We start from the raw sequence: 20,529 nt of genomic DNA, 5'->3' as shown, positions 1-20,529 counted from the left end.
CTACGTCAACTCAGGAAGTACAACCTGCCTCAGGAGCTGCTGATTCAATTCTATTCAGGAATAATCCAGTCTGTTCTGGGTTCGTCTATCACTGTCTGGCTTGGATCAGCTACCAAACAAGAATAGACTCTAAAGAACCGTCAGGGCTGCGGAAAGGATTACTGGTGTGAAGCTGCCCTCGATCCAGGACTTATATGCATCTAGAGTCAGGAAGCGAGTAAGCAGCGTTATTGTAGACCCATCACACCCTGGACATCACCTGTTCCAACTCCTTCCTTCTGGTAGGCCTTTAGACCACTGTATGCCAGGACAAATAGGTACAAGAACAGTTTATTTCCATATGCCATCAGTCTTATGAACACTGGAATTTTAGTCTATTATAATTCGTCCACCTGTACGTTCAATGAGGTGGACCTCATTGTATATAGTTTATGATTATTTGCACTATTGTTTTTGTTTGCTTTTAATTCTGTACAGAGAGCGCTCAGGGAAACCGGCATCAAATTCCCTGTATGCATCCTCATACTTGGCGATAATAAAGGATTCTGATTCTGATATAATGTGGGAGGGTTGGGTTCACCCCAGAACTAGACTGATGCTGGGGAGCTGGTCATAAGCACTCATGACAGGCTAAAACCATTTACTGTAAATAAATGTGTTACCAGTTTTACCAATGTTGTTTGCCTTTATTAAGAACACATGGTGGCAGAAGTCAGTGTAAGGTCTAAACATGGAGAGTAAATACACACTTCTAAGGCTGAGAAAGAATTGCTAGTTCTAATGGGCAAAAAAAAAAGTGCTAGAAGTGAGGTTGGCAACCAGCATGGCAACAGAGCACATTGTCAGAATCAGATTTATTATCACCAGCATGTGTCGTGAAATTTGTTAATTTAGCAGCAGCAGTTAAATGCAATACATAATATAGAAAAATAATTGAAATAATAATAAGTTAATTACAATATGCATATATTGAATAGATTACAAATTATGCAATAAAACAGAAATATACAGGTCCACAATCCCTTATTCAAAATTCTGGAACGCAAAAAGCTCCAAAAACTTAAGTCTTTTTTCACCAACAGCTGATGTCACTCAGGTGTGACATAACAGTACTAGCAGAGGCTGCCAGACATCAGTTGTGGCTCAGCGCTCATACTGGTTACACATGCATTTGCTGTTTACTGATATTTTGTGTTCACTGTTGACTTTGTTTTAATTTCACTGTGAAAATGTCAAAAAGAGCTGCAGATTCCCCTATGGGTAACAATGAGAAAAAGAGAAGGAAGCATCTATCATTATCAATAACGCAGAAAGTGGAATTATTGCAGAAGCTTGATCATGGTGTGTCTGTGCAGCATCTTACTGAAAAATATTGCGTCGGAACTACCACTGTATATGATTTAAAGAAACAAGGACAAGTTACTGAAGTTTTACAGTGACAGTGATGGTCTACATTTATCCCAATAAGTCATTTACCATGAGTTTGATAAGGTTTGTTTGAAGCTGTATATTTTTATGTTTTACTAGACAACGGGGTGACCCTTTGGGGCACCCTTTGACAGAAGGGTAGTGCAGTCTGATGCGACTAGAATAAACATTAAGTTTTCAAGAATGCTATTGGTATTGCGTTGCTTTGGAAATTGAAGATGAAAAACTCAGTTTATTAAAGACACATAACAAGGCAAATATAGCTCCTCCTGGTTTAACGATGGACACCTTTGATGGCAACATTTCTAGTTTCCTTCTGACAGATCGGAGACTCAGCTGACAGCTCACCCCAACTCCCCCTATCTCTGTAGAACCACTATCAGCCGTCCCAGCTTACCGTCTAACCCGGGTTTCAACTCGACCATATGAACTACAGCTCCCACAATGCATATCGGGAGAGACGGATCAAACGCTGACGCTGGTGGGGGTGGGTGGTGTTGACGGGTTATCACATGATATATTTGGAGAAGTTCAGCATTTTCCCAGTTTAAACTTTTGGAAAAATTGTTCAGTTTTTCCACATTTCGTCCCTAGCTCCAATGCAATCTGCTTTTCAATCATGGACCCATTTCTATCTTGCAGCTCCAACATCAATTTTTTTTTAAAATAGTGGTGCCCCCTCAGATTATTTTCATTTATGATAGTCAGCTTGAAGCTGAACAAATATAATTTTAGACTACTTGAATCACATAGGAATTAAGAGAAACAAGAAACTAACTTTCATTGAATATAATGTGTTTAATTGCACAATGGCGCTGATGCTTTGTAATAGTTCAACTAAGCTAAAAACGTTTTGTTGATCATTTCCATTTGTACTCAGTGTGTGAGTCTTTTCGCTTACATATCTAACAATTAGCCAGCATCGATGGATTCCAGCTGCCCTGATACTGTTTCTACGTGATTGAATGTCCCGTTGAAACCTTTCACTGTACTCAGATATGAAGCAGTAACACCAAAGCCTCCAGATGTCACTGCTGAGGCTAGCCGTGCGCATGCGTCTGGTGCCGTGTCCTGATTTCCATGATGGCAGGTTGGCTCTCAGGTGAAAATGGGGCAGTTGATTTTGGCGAGTTAACAAATTTATACAAATATATAACTCTGAACTTTGCTAGTATTCTGTAAGTTAGCGCATTTTAAGTTGATTTAGTCAAAAATAGTGCCACTGTAATGTACCGTTTGCGCTAATTGGAGGTCACAAACAGAGCATGAGAGTTTCAGTAGTATATAGATTGAATGTTTTTGTTGGAAATCATTTTTTCTTGTCATTATTCCCTAAAACAATACAGTATAACAACTATTTACAGTGTATTAGGTAGTATAAGTAATCTAGAGATGATTTAAAGTATACAGGAGGATGTGCGTAGGTCCAGAGCTCCACCGGGTCCTAAAATCCACCTGCTCTAAGACAGGTTAAATAAGGGACTTGAGCATACGTGGTTTTTAATATCCCTGTGGGAGGGCGGGGCACAGAACCAATAACGAGAGCCTAAAAATTCTGAATTGCGAAATGCAATTGGCCCCAAGGATTTCGGATAAGGGATTGTGGGCCTGTATGTTAAAAAGGTGAGTAGTGTCCAAGGATTCAATGTCCATTTAGGAATCGGATGGCAGAGGGTAAGAAGCTTTTCCTAAATCACTGTTCCTTTGGGCTTCTTTACCTCCTACCTGAGAAAAGGACATGCCCTGGGTGCTGGAGGTCCTTGATAATGGATGCTGCCTTTCTGAAACACCGCTCCTTGAAGATGTCCTGGGTACTTTGCAGGCTAGTACTCAAGATGGAACTGACTAAATTTAAAACCCTCTGCAGCTTCCTTCAGTCCTGTGCAGTAACACCCTCATCCCCAACACCAGACATTAATGCAGCCTGTCAAGAATGCTCTCCATGATACATCTGGAAGCTCTTGAATGTATTTGTTGACATACGACATCTCTTCAAACTCCTAATAAAGTATAGCTGCTATTTTGCCTTCTTTATAATTGCATCAATATGTTGGACCAGATTAGATCCTTAGAAATCTTGACACCCAGGAACTTGAAACTGCTCCCTCTCCGCATCTGATTTGAGGACTGGTATGTGTTTTTCCATCTTACCGTTCCGCAAGTCCACAATCAGCTCTTTTGCCTTACTGACGTTGAGTGCCAGGTTGTTGCTGCGACACCACTCCACTAGTTGGCATATCTCACTCCTGTACACCCTCTCATCACCATCTGAGATTTTACCAACAATGGTTGTACCGTCAACAAATTTATAGATGGTATTGAGCTATGCCTAGCCGCACAGTCATATGTATATAGAGGGTAGAGCGGTGGGCTAAGCACACGCCCCTAAGTGCACCAGTGTTGATCATCAGCAAGAAAGAGATTTCGTTGCTAATCCGCACAGATTGTGGTCTTCCGGTTAGGAATTAGAGGATCCAATTGCAGAGGGAGGTACAAATGCCCAGGTTCTGGAACTTCTCTGTCAGTATTGTGGGAATGATGGTATTAAATGCTGAGCTATAGTCAATGAATAGCATTCTGACATAGGTGTTTGTCATCTAAAGCCATGTGAAGAGCCATTGAGATTGCATCTGCCATTGACCTATTGTGGCAATAGGCAAATTGCAATGGGTCCAGGTCCTTGCTGAGGCCAGAGTTCAGTCTCGTCATGACCAACCTCTCAAAGCATTTCATTACTGTAGATGTGAGTGCTACCGGGCATAGTTATTAAGGCAGCTCACATTATTTTTCTTAGGCACTGATATAATTGTTGCTATTTTGAAGCAAGTTGGAACAGTGAGAGGTTGAAAATGTCCTTGAATACTCCCGCTAGTTGGTTGCCACATTTTCAGAGCCTTACCAGGTGCTCTATCGGGACTTTCTGCCTTGCAAGGATTCGCTCTTTAAAGAAAGCCTAACATTGGCCTCTGAGACACACAGTGTTATCCGGGATCTTCACAGCTGTATTATTATTCTTCTCTTCAACGCGTGCTTAGAAGGCTTTGAGTTCATCTGGTAGTGAAGCATTGCTGCCATTCATGCTATTAGGTTTCACTTTGTAGGAAGTAAAGTCTTGCAAACCCTGCTAGAGTTGTCGTTCATCCGATGTCGACTCCAACCTCGTTCAAAATTGTCTCTTCACCCTTGAAATAGCCCTCCACAAATCATAACTGGTATTCTAGCACAGGCCTGGCTCGTCCGAATTGAATGCCACAGATCTAGCCTTCAGCAGACGGCACACCTCCTGGTTCAGGCACGAAAGACTGATGTGAAGAATAAATGACATGTGTTTGCTCTACCCATCATACTGAACGTAAATCACAGAACAATGCAAAATTTTATTAAAGTTTATCCTTGCTTCAATTAATGACAGGAATTTTTAAAAGACAAGGTACATATGTTGGCTGCTTTGTGCTGGTACTGTGGTGCACCAACGTTGAGGATAATCATGGCAGACTTTTTGCTGCCTATCTTTATTGATTGTGGTCTGTTGGACAGTAAGTCAAGGATTCAGTTACAAATGGAACTGTTAGGTCCTAGGCTTGGGAAATTGGAGATGAGTTTGCTTAGAATCACAGAAGTGGAGCTGCAGTTAACAAATAGTCTGACATAGGTGTTTTACAGATGCCTCAAGGATAAATGTACAACCAAAGAGATGATATCTATCATTAACCTTCCTTGGGGGGTAGGCGAATTAGAGTATAGAGGATCATAAATATGGTTTGCCATATTAAAACATTTAATTCATCTCCATCAATATCAATGTTTTCATATTGCATCTTTACTCTCACACTTATTCATATATAGGTTCCATTTACAATCACACAGTGATTTGCTAGTCCATCAAAAGACCATCTGATGACAACTTGAGTTCTTTTTTGTCAGCTGGCCACATTATTGTTTTCAAGCTTGTGGTAATCAAATAACTCCTGCACACTTAAAAATTCTGAGAATAAGTTTAACAATAGAAATACACTAATTAACACCATGGCAGGAAAATATTTCACTATGTTGGCATTTCCTAGATAACTGAATTTACCTATAATTCTGTCAAGTTACTTAAACGTTCCTCCTTAGACAACCTCAGGATTATCGATGCCTTGCTTTCACTCCAGCTCTGTGGAGATGAGTTGCCTGATGAGCACAGTGAGGGAGATTTGAATTTGATGAAATGTCAAATATTAGAGCTCATGTATTTAAGATGAGGGGGATGTCAAAGAAGATGAGTAGGGCAAGTTCTATTTTGAAAGTGATAGATGCCTAAAAATCTGCAAGGGGTAGTAATTAAGGTAACTATAATAGATGTTTAAGATGCTCTTAGATGGATGTGCAGATAATGGAAGTGTATGGAGATGGTGTAGACAAAGGGATTGCTTTAGTTGGGCATTTAATTACTAGTTTAATTAGTACGGCACAAATTCATGAGCCAAGGGACTGTTCTGGTGCTTATGTGTTCAATGTTCTAACCAATATTTGGATCTTGATCTGGCTGTGGCACAAAGAAAGCAATGTGGACCGATATGCACTATTACGAAATAATTTTCAACTAAAAAATGGAAATATAGACAGATTGCAGATCATGGTCTCTTTGTGGTGCTTTGTTGTTGCTTGGTGGGTGATGGGCACTGATGCTTTTTGCTGAAATGGGCGGGTGAGGTAGAGGAAAGGTTTATGCTTGCCACTGTTTGCATGGGGGAGTGGAGCGGGGGCTTTGGGGTTCGAATATTTTTCTGTCATTCATTCTTTTGGGGGTCTTCTGTTTTTCATGGACGTCTGCAAAGACAATTATTTCAGGTTGTATACTGTATACATTCCCTGATAATAAACAGAATCATTTGAACTACTTGAAACATTTGTTTATGTACCAAAACCAATATTCATTTTTGGGTTCCAACAAATTAAGCATTGTGATTGTGACAGACATCTTGCATACTATTCCAATTAGCAAGAAAAACAACTTCTGATGACTACGTCAACTGAAAGAAAACATTTTCTCACATAGCAAAATCAATCAAGCTAGATGACCTTATTAGTTTAATATCACAATATTAAATCATGACAATGTAAGATAATTTAAATATGAGTAAACATAGCAAGAGCACTTATGGAGTTACTAATTAATATATGCTGAATCACTTCAGTGCCAAACAAGTTTTTGTTAATGAATTCTGACTCCAAAGAAAACAGTCAACAAGTTTTCCAAAATTTGTTTCTGCAAAAGCACATTACTAAATTGAGATGGTGGCTGCTCAAAGGCAGAACAACAATGCATCAAGCTACTGGAAACATTAAACATTAAAATCATGAAATATCGGAAGCATCCCAATTTTATATTTGGAATGCCATGATGACCATATTACTTTTTCCAACAAAACTCCAAAGGGAATACCAAGTATCATTCCTAATTAAGGGCTGCTGCTAAGTATCAACACTAGGATAGATAACTAGTATACTATTTAATATCCATTGCAAAGAAAGCACAACAGTGCCTTTATTTCCTCAGGAGTCTGCGGAGAATCGGCACATCAAAAACCCCAGCAAACCTCTATGGATGTGTGGTGGAACACGTGCTGACTGGCTGTATTACAGCCTGGTATGGGACCACCAATGCCCTTGAGCTGAAAATCCTACAAAAGATAGTGAATTCAACCAAGTACATCATGGATAGAACTCTCCCAACCATTGAGCACATCTACATGAAATGTTGCTGTAGAACAGCAGTATCTAAAGATCCTTACCACCCAGACCATGCTCTTTTCCTTAATGCTGCCATCAGGCAGAAGGTACAAGAGGGGACTCATACCACCAGGTTACTACCCCTCATCTATCAGGCTCATGAATAAAAAGGGATAACTACACTCATTTAAGGACTCTTATCTTGTATGCCCACAGAAAAAGAATCTTGGGGTTGTATGTGGAGACATGCATGTACTCTTAATAAATGTTTCTTTGAAATTTGAACTGTAAGTCTACTCTTCTCACATCTCCTTCTATCTCCTGGTGTATTTTATACCTGGCATCTTGACTAGCATTTGGAGGTCCACAGAGCAAAATCTGACGAGATCATGCTCTGTGATTAGGCTACTGGACAGCAGTTAGAGAGAGACCAAGCTGACTATTACCATGAAAGAATTTGTCTTTATATTCAAGTGATACATCTTGAATGAAAATGAGATATTTTTAAAGACAACTTTTAAACTTATGGATTGTTTCAAAAACCCATCTGTTTTAAACAAAGTCCTGCAAGGCATACTATTTGCCATTCCTGTAATCTTACATAAATGTACCTCTTGAATCAATATTCAAGGGCAATTGCAGATGGGCAACTATGCCCAGAATCTGTGAACAAGTGAATTTAAATACCAAAGTGTTCAGTTTTCATTAACAAAGGAATTTTACACAACTGTTTTCAAATTATTCCTAGGTAGATGGAAGAAAATGTGTTTTTAAAAAAGTAGATGGTACCTACACAATATATTCCGAAGAAATGGTTCAATCACTCCAATATAATCTAGTTGACCAGGAGTGGAGGAGGACTCAGTTCAGGGTTTGTTCAAGTCAGTGGACTAGATGTTCAAGAATGTCAGTGGACCCAATTAAATATGGCACACATCACCAAATTCATACAAATTTAGTGTGTACCTATAAAAACATTCCAAGTCTGCTCTAACCAGACACCCTGGATGAACCAGGGGATTCATAATCCACTGGGAGCTAAATCTGGTGGATTTTGGACTGGTATTCCAAAGTCATACAAATCCAGATATAACCTTCAGAAGGCAGACAGAGGCAAATTTGGACTAAAGTGGAATCATGGGTAGACACTCAAAAACTGTGGCAGGGCTTGCACAACATTACTTCCAAAAAGGTGCCATGTCAGCATTAGTGCAATGGCCTATATCTCCCTGGATGAGTTCAGTACCTTTTATGTGCACTTCAAAAAGAAACACTTAGGAGAGAAAAAAAATTATCTGTGCCTACCTGTGTTGCTTTATCTCTCATACAAGGAGCAGAATGGCTATGGACATCACGTGGCCACTGACCAGTGAGGTACGGAGCTGCAAGGGTGTCCAACGAGGATGTTCGACGAATACTACTGGAGGGACTCACCAAACACTGACGTGATCTTTCAACTGAGAAAAGAGGGGAAAATTGTGTGACATTTTTAGAAATATAATATTTTACATTTTGGCAAGATAAAGTGGAATGAAATTACTTCCCAAATTTCCTACTCTGGAGTTCCACTAAGATGCCTCAATTTTGGAAGTCAGGCAGCATCTATTGAAGGGAACAAACAGTCTATGCTTCTGGCCGAGATTCTTCATCAGTCCTGGTGAATGGTCTAGGCCCCAAATGCCAACTATTTATTTCTCTCCATTGATGCTGCCTGACTTGAGTTCCTCCAGCATTTATGCAATGCTCAAGATTTTCAGCATCTGCAGAAACTCGTGCCAAAAAAATCTTTAATTTTCCTAAAGAAAATACTTACCCAAGGAAAATAAATTCTTAGCAAGCACAGTTCCATTGGTATTTAGTGGTTCTGCAAAGTGGTCATTGATTGAGAGCCTTGGATTGAGAGGCAGAAGACTAGATAGTTGAACATGGCTTACCAAAGACTAAACATTTGTACTTCCAACAACGATCACTGGTAAGGATGAGCACATTTTCAACCTCAGACAACAGAATAACTTAGTTCATTCAGCCTTAATAATATTCCCTTGATACATATTCAAAAACAAGCTTTTAAAAAAATCTGTCATTTAAATATCATTAACAAATCTTCACAAATAGAACCAGTGTCTGACCTTTTCTGATTCAACCAACTTGTTTAGTAAGTCTGCAGAAGAGCCATTTTTCAGCATGATTAAATATTTGTTTAGTTAAAACACTAAGTATATTAAAACTCTTGGGTAATAAACATTGCTTTATAGGGTTTGTTAACTCATAATTTCTTCAGTACTGATATAGCTGCTCCCTCTTCACAGACAAAAGCATTAATACATCAAGAAATGAACTCAGCATGAGAAATTTGAAGGGAAGTGCAAGAATCTATGCCATTTGGATGTTGTGCTTTGAAAGGCTTATTACCAAACATTGCTGTATGTGTACTTTGAAAACTCACTGCTCTAGTGAGGAGATGAAACAATTTTGGAAAATAATCTTGACTTAAGAACATAAAGCAGTGGGAGAAAAATGATCAGCCCCTCAGGTGTGCCCCCAATATTCAAGATAATTATGGCTGATCTGCCCTCTGCCCCATCTGATTAATGCCAATTCTCCACAGCCTTCACCTGTCATTCTTCTAAACTTAAAAACTTATACCTAAATTTTATTACCAGCTCGTAATAGGACAACTTTTATCACTGGATTTAGTTGAATGAATCTGTTCAACTGCCTCCAAATCCAGAACAAGCCTTTTGCAATTAAGGAGCCTAAAATTGCACAAATCCGCAATTACAATATCACCAGCAGTACTGACTCCCATTTCCAAAATACAATTTTTTTGCAATAAAAACCCAATATATTTTGTCTAATATCTCACATTGGAAACTCAGTTAACATATGCAAAAGTACATGTATGCACAAGTACAAACAGAGCTCCAAGTAGTTTTATTTTAAAGGTGCAATTAAAAGTTGGCCAGAATAAACCAATCACCTCCATTCCAAGCATGGTTGTTCTTAACTTCTACCCCAAATCAGAATGTCAAGGTTAAGAAATGGGAATCAATGAGAAACCTGCTTGTTGGAATCATACCTAGCACAAAGAAAGATGGTTGTGTTGGCTGGAAGTCAAGTACCTCAGCCACAGTCTGATGGGTTAATTATGTGCCAGAGTGCCAGGCAACAATAATATTCAACAGTTATCCAGCTATCACATGACATTACTATCATTGAACTCCCACGATCGAGCTTATCACCAACAAAAGGAACTTGGTTAGCCTTAAACACGTGCTCCAACAGGTCAGCGGTAAGAAATGCTGCACCAATTAACTCACCTTACAACATCCAGCCTTCAAAAGCTTATCCATCATCTTAAGTCAGAAATTCAGTAGTCCATTTGCCTGGATGAGAGCAACACTCAAAAACCACAATATATTGAATATAGCAGACTGTACAGCACCTCACCCACTCACTCCACCAACACACTACAAAATAGGAGCTCGTACCATCTTCCAAGCACACAAACTCTACCACCCAGAAAAACAAAGCTATACAAAGAGAGGTCCAGAACAGCTGAAAAATTTAGCTGAGTAACATCAAGGAGTAGATTTGAGATGTTATTTCATGCTGTTAAAGGGAAATGTACAGTGCAGTTTCCTAGTGGTTGGCATTAGAGCCACACTGCAATATACTCTGAGGGAAAAAAATCACCAATACGACAACTTACAGAAGTCAAAAATCAGAAGCCAAGTGAACTGTGAGCTCAAAAGTCCGTATCCTTCCTTTTCCTCTCTGCTCATGTCTGTAATACCTGTGTAAAAACACTGCTATTGTATGCCTCCACCACATCCTCTGAGCATCACTGTATAAAGTAAAACCTGCCTTGCAAATCTTCTTTTAAATGTCTTCATCCTTCTCACCTCAAAACTACCTGTTAGAATAAGGAATTATCATGCTCCCCCATGACTACATGGGTTTCCAAGTGCGCTGGTTTCTTTCCACATTCCAAAAACATATGGATTAGTAGGTTAATTGGTCACATGGGTGTCACTGGGCAATGCAACTTATTGGGCCAGAAAAACCTGTTACCTTGCTCTAAAATAAAATTTCCATGGATCCCATCTTCCAGCTCAGCCCATCAGGGACTTTCTAATAAAGCATTACAGAAGTCCAAATGTACAATTTCCACTGTTCTTCCTTAATCATCTTCATCGGCTCAAAAAAAAATTCAGACACAATCTCCTCTACTCAAGGTCTTCAATTTTTGCAAATACGATCAACTCTTCCCCCCCCCAAGAATATTCTCTAATAATTATCTACCATTAATATATGACTTACAAGCCTAGTTTCTGTCTTGTCTCCATAGCCCTTTTTAAGCAGAGGACCTACAATGGCGACTATCCAGTCCATTTAGATCTAACTTGTTGCTAACATGGATACAAAGATCTGGCAAGGTCCAAGCAATCACTTTTCAATGTGGGATTACTGGATTTGCTTAGTCTGAGATAAAACTAGTTAAACCCTGGATACTTATCCACCTTAATGTTCATGAGACCAAACACGTCATCTTACTTCATATTAACATGACTATCTCCTCTTGATTAAATACTGAGGCAAAGTTTTTCAACTCTAGACTTAAGTTTCCTCCTCTATCCTTGAGTGGTCTGACCCTTTCCCTTACTACTGTTTTTAATGTATAAAATGCCTCTTTAAATCTAATTCAAAGGTATTTTATGGTCCCTTTTAGTGCTATTTCCCTGTTTAAGTTCTCTCCTGCTTTTATATACTGCAAGGGTCTGACATCACCTTCCATATACTTCTTGTCTAGTTTTGCAACATTTCATCACTCAGGGTTTAGCAACTTTACAACCCTTGCCTGTCTCCCATGAACAGTTTTGATTCTAAATTCTGATCAACTAGCCTCCAAACAACCCTCACCTCAGATCGCAAACAAGAGAAAATCTGCAGACGCTGGAAATTTTCATCTCAGATGGAGACTTACCTAACAAAAGCCACACCTAATTTGCTCTCCCCAGCTCCTGCTCAGTACTGTTGTAATAAGTTTCCCCAATTTAGCACTTTTGGCAAAATCCCTCCTCTTCCCCACCTTCAGCGAGCAGTCACAGTGGGTAATAATAGAGGAGTCCAAGACCAGGGGCCACAGATTCAGAATACAAGAACATCTCATTAGAACAGAGATCAAGATGAATTTCTTTAGCTAGAGGCTGGTGAATCAGTTGGGTATATTTAAAGTAGAGCTTGATTGGCTCTTGATTGTTAAGGGCATCAAAAGTTATGGAGAGAAGTCAGGAGAATGCTGTTGACAGGAATAATAAATCAGCCATGATTAAATGGTGGAGCAGACAGACTCAATAAGCCGAGCCTTATGGCCTTATCATTTTACACAATTTTTTTTTGTAGTTATATGTTCACAGTATACTTACCCACTAAAATTCTGATTACTTGACCTATCCTATTTCCCAACACAAGTTCTAGCTTGGCTTTTTCCCTGGACAGCCTATCTAGATGCAGCTAACAAATTCTGCCCTATCTAAACCTTGACACTAAGGGAGTTGAAGGCAATTTTGGGTAATTAAATACACCTACCCTTAACCCCAATGACTGCACCACTTTTCCTGTATTGAACACACCCCCTCCGATGTTTTAAGTACTGCTGCACTGTCCCTCATCAGAAGAATAACTCTTCAAGGTATAACTTCTCCAGCTCTTTTCTATCCCTTTAATTCAAATTTGAAAGATAAATTTTGCCAGACTTGACCTTCTCTCAAACAAGTTTCTGTAGTGGCTACAACATCTTAGTTACATGTACTGATCCAGCCTCCAAGCTCATATACCCATTCCTTCATGGGACAAAATTGAAGCACCCGAATGAAATCTACATGGCCACAAGAAGAAAGTGTAAACTCCACATAGACAGTACTCATGGTCAAAATTTTACACTGGCAACATGATGTAGTACTCTACTAGCTGCGCCACTGTGCTGCTCTGTAAAGAGAAACACCTTTTCCGGTTGAAGAGACTGCAGATTATACCAGCATCCACGGCTTTTGTTGCAAATGTAACCCTTACCCAACAGGCTGGTATATGTCTAGGGGAAAAAGGGGATCCAGCCACTCTCCAACCCACCTCCCGTACACGCAGGTGCTGTGAGAATCGAGTTTACGCCTCGAGCCCGCCAACAGTATCAAATCCACAACAAATACCGTTATGAAATACTCCAAAGGGGGTTCCCTACTCCCCGGGGGTTTGTCATTCCTCCACTCAGCCACCACTTCCTGTATCGCTGAGGATCGCTCCCGTAGGCCCGTGCCCCTTTTCCGCTCCAATGCTCTCTCTTCCTCTCGCACCTCTCTAATCAGTTGCCCAAAGGATGGAGGGGGACCTTTCCTATAAGCCTGCCGGATAGTCCATGCCACCTTGTCCTCCTCCAGAGAGCCACTGAATAGCTGACTCATCCTCACGCCAGCCACGTCAGTCGCCTTCACTACCCCTCGGCGCCGCAGCCCCGAGAGCATCCCCTCCATCCTAAATATGTACTCGGAGAGCTTTTCCCCTCTCCATTGTTCCAGGCGTTGAAACTCTGCTAAAAGCAGCCAGGGTTCCCCTGACAACCCAAACGCTCCCTCCAAAACTTCTAGGCAGTCCTCCACTGAGGCCCCAGGCTTCTCAGCTTTTAACTCCCGGATGGTTTTGGCTGCTAAACCCCTCAAACTTCCCAGCAATCGCTGCCTCTTCTCCTCCTCCGAGCCTGGCCACTCCTCTAACATCAAAGACGTATGCTCGATCCAGGTCTCATAGTCTACCTCCCCGTCCGGAGTAGGCTTGGCTCCGGAGAACACCCCCAGCTTCAGCCGTGGCCTCTCGGCCACTCCCACCAGGGAATTAAGTGCGGCTGCCAGCTCCGAGACTTCCACCCTACCTGGGGAGCGGGGCTTAGTCACGACTCCCTCCTCCCACCTCCCTTTACTAGTGTCGGGCACCTCTCTGGGGTCCACCTCTAGCTCTAACTCTTCCCCCGATGTCTCCTCAGCCTCATCCTGGTAGGAGTGGAGCCCCCACGGCCCCTCCTCCCCCGGTACACTGACCGTCGCCGGCAGTCCCACCGTCCTGACTTCAGCACTCGTACGAACCAACACCCAGCTAGACTCTACCTCTTTACCACACCGTCTAGCTACCAATTCTACCTGCCCAATACCCTTCACCGAACTTAAACCCCTCACTATCGCGTCTCCCGAAACTCGAACATCCACTCCGCTCACTACGCATGCGTACTGTACCGGTACACCTTCAAACTGGCACCAACAAACAAACTTGTCTCTGTCCATCTCCGCTCTGCTGCCTGCGCGATTCCACAGCCCCTGACAATCCAATCCGGGACGAGCACCCCACAAATGTAACCCTTACCCAACAGGCTGGTATATGTCTAGGGGAAAAAGGGGATCCAGCCACTCTCCAACCCACCTCCCGTACACGCAGGTGCTGTGAGAATCGAGTTTACGCCTCGAGCCCGCCAACAGTATCAAATCCACAACAAATACCGTTATGAAATACACTTTAAAGAGTTTACTAAAATTAAAAAGAGTAGTAAGCAATACAATATATATACAAAGGAAAAAAACAAAAGGCTTCACTTATCAAAGTTCAGTCTGTTTAGTGCACTCGTTGGAGCTCAATCAACGAACCAATCGACCCATCCGGCCGTCGCACCTGGGACCACCCCGGTGGTCTTACGAGCAGTCCAGCACACGTCCACCTTCTTCAGTCTCTTCTTCGGCCTCTCCCCCCAAAAACCCGCAAAAACCCCTCCCCCAAGTTCCCAGCATCACAAGACACAATGACATTCCCCATTGATTAACAAATGAATACAATTACCATATTAGCCATTCTAAAGTGAAACAACGGCTAGAGAAACACTTATCCGACAAAGAAACATTCCTACTTGTAACAAACCAAAGAGGCCATTTTGAGTAACATACCCAGGACATTGTACACAAACAAGAGAAAATCTGCAGATGCTGGAAATCCGAGCAACTTACACAAAATGCTGGTGGAACTCAGCAGATATGGAAAAAAAGTAGTCGACGTTTCGGGCAGGACACGAAGGGTTTCGGCCCAAAACGTTGACTATACTTTTGTCCATAGATGCTGCCTGGCCTGTGAGTTCCTCTAGCATTTTGTGTATGTTGCACAGGTTTTGTTGGTTTTCTAATCTTAACTACTCTCAGCAAAACATACAACTCCGACTTAAAGGAAAGTCATTTAACCATGATGGGCTGACACCCAAAGTAGTATCATATCCTTGAGTCACTGCCATTCAATTCCATGATTTTAGTTCCATTCTTTAAGGAAATCTTCAAAAGCCTTTTGAAAGACATTCAACATATCAACCTTCTGCATCAATTCATAAAATAAGTTAGCCAATTATAGTTTTCCTTCAAATGTCAGGCGCAAATAATTTTTCATTTTGCTTTGATACAGAATTTCACATTTATCCTACCATTCAATGATAATGGATCCATCTAAGACCTCAACTCCTTTTCTGTGCCAGTTCCCCATAATCAATTCCTGAATCCTTTAAAAGCTTACCTCCAATGATTTTAAATCCTACAAACCTAGAGTGCAAAATTCTTAAATATTCTCCACCCTCTGACTAGTATCTCTACACCGCAGTTTTAAAATGCCCACTGCTTATTTTGTACCCCTTCAAGGCCTGTTAAGCAATAATATGGACATCTCCCATTCCAAGTTTCACTCTGCCACATTCTAAACTCCAAAGAAAATAGATCAACCTCTTTTGCTGACAAAAGCTTCTCACTGGCTTAATAAATATGTCTTCTGGACTAGACTTCCGTCAAGGAATTAAAATTATGCATAATCTAAGATTTGTGGCTCTATCGATACTCTGAATGTTTGCAATATTTCTACAATTCTAAATTCAAAACCTTGCAAGGAAGGAGAAATGCTATTGCCTTTCAAACACTAGCCTGCTTTTGTGATCTCGGTAGCAGAATGCCAAAATGCTCCTATGCACCAAATTACAAGAGTGCAATTAAAATAAAAAACAAGCAAAGAGGGTAAGTGGCAATATATAAAAATCATTCTTACTCAAACATAATTCTAAAATTCAATTCCAACAAGCAAACAAGAGAACAAGGCCTGCATGGGATTTAAAAACTAATTCAACAAACGCATATTTGGGCAAGGTATGTTAAAACATTTTGTGAGCATCTTCACAAAAACTGCCAGCATTATAGCCTAGGCGAAAGGGTGTGAATTTCTTATTGAACCAAGCACAAGGAATTTACCAACAATTGATCCACTTTCAAGGACAAGTCCAAATTAAAAATAGCCCAGGCTGCTAAACAAAGCAAGGGGAGATGTCTGGATTATATGACTCCAGCTGCCAGAGAGTTAGAATCAGAATCAGGTTTAACTTCACTAACACATGTAGAGAAGTGTGTTGTTTTGGTTACATCAGTATAGTGCAATAGACAAGAGAAAAAAAATAACACAAACTACAAATTTATATAAAAATAAGTAGTGTAAAAAGAGAGCAAAAATAGTAAGGTAGTTTTCATGTCTGTTCAGAAATCTTATGGCAAAAGAGGAAAAGCTCTTCTAAAACTTTGAGAGTGTGTTTTGCAAAGAGAAGAGGGCATGTCCTGAGTGATGGGATCCTTAATGATGATTGTTGTCTTTGAGGCATCGCCTTCAGAAGATCTCAATTCTAGACAGGTTAGTGCCCATGATGGAGCTGTCTGAATTTACAACCCTCTTTAGCCTTTTCTGATTCTGTGAAGTGGCCCCGCCATACCAGATGATGATACAACTAGTTAGAATGACCTCCTGGGTATATCTGTAGAAATTTGCTAGAGTCTTTGGTGACATACCAAATTTCCTCAAAATCCTAATTAAGTATTACCTGCCACTTGTATGCCTTTTTCCTAATTCCATCGATGTTGATACTCAAGAACTTGTAACTGCTCACCCTTTCTGATGTGGACCATTGTTTAGGGACAAAATAGATTCCTTACAAAAGTGAAAATTAATTAGACAGCCAGTGTTGAAGTTAGGGTTCTGATGAATTTGTTATCCTTGCAATGGTAACATAGGTTAATAAGGGCAGCTTAATTACTTGGGACTTCAGCAAGTTAGAACCATGAAAGATTAAAAGGGATGTTGATAAGTGGATACAAAATTAACTCACTGGTGCCTACTTGAAAGCAATGGTTGATGAACAGCTTGTAATTGGAAGATCAAAATTCCACAGATTAAAAAAATTCTTTTTCCACTTTTTAAGGATACATATTAAATCACAGACCCAAATTTAAGGGCATGACAAGGTTGTCTACAAACAATGCAAAAACTGACTTTATAGTTGACATTGGGAACAAAAACTTTAGATTGCAAGATGACATGAACAACCAATATAGTCAAATTCACACTTGGCAAGAGAGACACCCAGTGGCTGGAGGAACAAGGGGACATTAAGAGCCTACAGACATCTAAGGCTAACAGGTAGATTAAGGGACTTTAAAGGCTTACAGAATGTATTTCTTTAAAGGCAAAAATTACACTTAAATCACATATAATAACTCATTAGAACATACCTGATCTCATCAATAGTGCTTTTTAGCATAATACAATCAAGAGGAAATTGCACTGGAATATTTTGTCATGACTGGAAAAATAATTAAATATTGGATTTGCTAGATTGATTTCTCTGGGAAAATGGACAGTTACTATCTTTAATGGAAGACCTACAGAGAGTAAATGGGAAGGCTCCATTTAGATTAGTGGAAGGTCTGCAACTGCAAAACAAAATACTCCATGTATTTAAAGTGTGTTTGGAAGCATTCGAGAGCCATGAATTGCAGATTGAATTGAATCTCCAAACTTGTAATTCTATATATAGATAAATATACAAAATCTACAGCTCAAGGAAATCATAAAACAGAAAAACAATGAGCAACCAGAACTTAGGCAAGTATAGAAGCAATTACAATCAACTACTCTGCTATGGTCAGAAAGAACCATGTATGTACAGTTGGCCCTCCTTATCCACGAGTTCCGCATGCGCGAATTCAACAAACCATGAATTGAGAAAACCCGAAAGAGCTCTTCCAGCACTCGTTCTTCGAGCATATACAAACTTTTTTTTCTTGTCATTATTCCCTAAACAATGCAGTATAACAACTATTTATACAGCATTTACATTGTATTAGGTAGTTATGTAGAAATGATTTAAAGTGTACAGGAGGATGTGCGTAAGTCAACATGAATTGGGATTTTTTTTAAAAATCATACATTCTCTTACCAAGTCAGTAAGAACAGCTGCATCCAGTATTATTTAGCATGTTAGTCAAACGTTTGTCTTAAAAAATAGTATATATTTTACCTTTCTATGCATATAAACCACTTAAGAAACATATGCATTTCAATAACTAAATCCACTGCGTTGCTTAGTAATAATTGTAGTTTTCATCGGGGCAGGGCATTTCTCACTTCATCTTTTAAAATTGTTCCGATCATTGACTGACTGTAGTCTAACACTTCCAATGACCGAAGGCGTTTCAACTCTTTTCAATCACTTTTATTATTTCCACTTTATTTTCGATCATGATCATGATTGTTTTCGTGAACAGAAACACTGTGGATTCAGAGCTCCGCTGGGTCCTAAAAACCGCCATTCTGAAAACGGTTAAGTAAGGTCTGGGGTTCCGCTGGGTCCCAAAGTCAACTGCACTGACAGGTTAAATAAGGGACTTGAGCATCCGTGTTTTTTGGTATCTGTGAGGGGTCTCAGAACCAATCCCTCACGGATAAGGAGGGCTGACTAAAATGTAGATAGATTGCTTGGGGACTGGCAATGAAAGGCCATTTCAAATCCCTTAATACAACCAGAGTTGTCTTAATAAGCAAATACAATAATACTCTGCTCTTTACACAAAATGAATTGACAACAGCAATACAGATGTGAGAGCATCCTTCAGAAGGGTGAACCCATAGAAAGCAACTGGACCAGACAGGGTACCTGTGCTGATCAACTGGCTGGAGAGCTCTCAGAGATCTTTAACCTCTTGAGTTGGCAGTCTGAGGTTCCCACCCACTTCAATTATACTGGTGGCCAAGAAGAACATGGTAACCTGCCTCAGTGACTATTATCCAGTAGCACTTGCATCCTCTGTATTGAAGTGTTTTGAGAGGCTGGTGATGAAACATAGCAACTCCTGCCTGAGAAGCAACTTGGATGCACTTCAATTTGCTTACCATCACCACAGGTCTGCAGCAAATGCCATTTCATTGGATCTTCCTCAACCCTGGAAAATCTGGACAGCAAAGATGCATACACCAGGATGCTCTTCATCAGGTATAGCTCAGCGATATCCTCAAAACTAATTGATTTTCTTCAAGACCTTGGCTTCAATACATCCTTGTGCAATTGAGTACTTGATTTGCTCATTTGCAGAATCCAGTCATTTCCTTTTGGCAAAACCATCTCCATCACAATTTCCATCAGCACAGGTGCACAACAAGGCTGTGTGCTCAGCCTCCTACTCTACTCGGTTTAAACTTAAGACTGTCAGGCTAAGCACAGCTCCAATGCCATATCTAAGATTGCCAACAACACCACTGTCATTGGCTGATTCAAAGGTGGTGATGAATTATCATATAGGAGGGAGACTGAAAGTACAGCTGAGTGGTGCCCACAACTGCTTAATGTCAGCAAGACCATAGAACTGATCATTGACTTGGAGGAAAGCAGAGGTCCGTGAACCAGTGCGCATTGGGGGAATCAGAGGAGGAGATTGTATTATAATTTCAAAGAAATCAACCCTGAATCCAGCACATAAATGCTATACAAAAAAAGTATCACCTCTTCTTCCTAGAAGTTTGCAAAGATTAAACATGGCATCTAAAACTTTAACAAACTTCTATAGATTGCCCCCTTCAACAGGACCCCACCACTAAGCACATCTTTCCCTCTCTACCCCTCTCCGTGACTCCCTGGTCCACACGTCCCTCCCCACAGATCTCCTACCTGGTACTTATCCTTGCAAGCGTAAGTGCTACACCTGTCCCTAAACCTCCTCTCTTACCACCATTCAGGACCCCAAAACAGTCCTTCCAGGTGAGGCAATACTTCACTTGTGAGTCTGTTGGGGTCATCTATTGCATCTGGTGCTCCCAGTGTGGCCTCCCCTACGTCGGCAAGACCCAACGCAGATCGGGGAACTGCTTCGTTGAGCACCTCTGCTCTGTTTGCCACAACAGACAGGATCTCCCAGTTGCCACCCACTTCAACTCTGCTTCACATTCCTATTTGGATATGTCCATACACGGCCTCCTCTACTGCCATGATTAGGCCAAACTCAGGTT

General features: G+C 40.6%; 1 protein-coding gene across 3 annotated transcripts in view; it reads right to left on the bottom strand.

The window, feature by feature from the left end:
• The window catches only part of fam117bb (family with sequence similarity 117 member Bb), a 207,805-nt gene that overhangs the window by 164,204 nt on the left and 23,072 nt on the right, over nt 1-20,529 (bottom strand). For all 3 annotated transcript variants that reach the window (XM_059967375.1, XM_059967376.1, XM_059967377.1), the window contains exon 2: nt 8,449-8,600. In XM_059967375.1, the coding sequence (XP_059823358.1) occupies nt 8,449-8,600 (152 nt within the window). The remainder of the gene's footprint in view (nt 1-8,448; nt 8,601-20,529) is intronic.

The sequence above is a fragment of the Hypanus sabinus genome, chromosome 4 (genome assembly GCF_030144855.1).
Source record: "Hypanus sabinus isolate sHypSab1 chromosome 4, sHypSab1.hap1, whole genome shotgun sequence".
In the NCBI taxonomy this organism is placed as follows: Eukaryota; Metazoa; Chordata; class Chondrichthyes; order Myliobatiformes; family Dasyatidae; genus Hypanus; species Hypanus sabinus.
The sequence above is the reverse complement of the archived record's forward strand: the minus strand, read 5'-3'. Positions and strand labels throughout refer to the sequence as shown.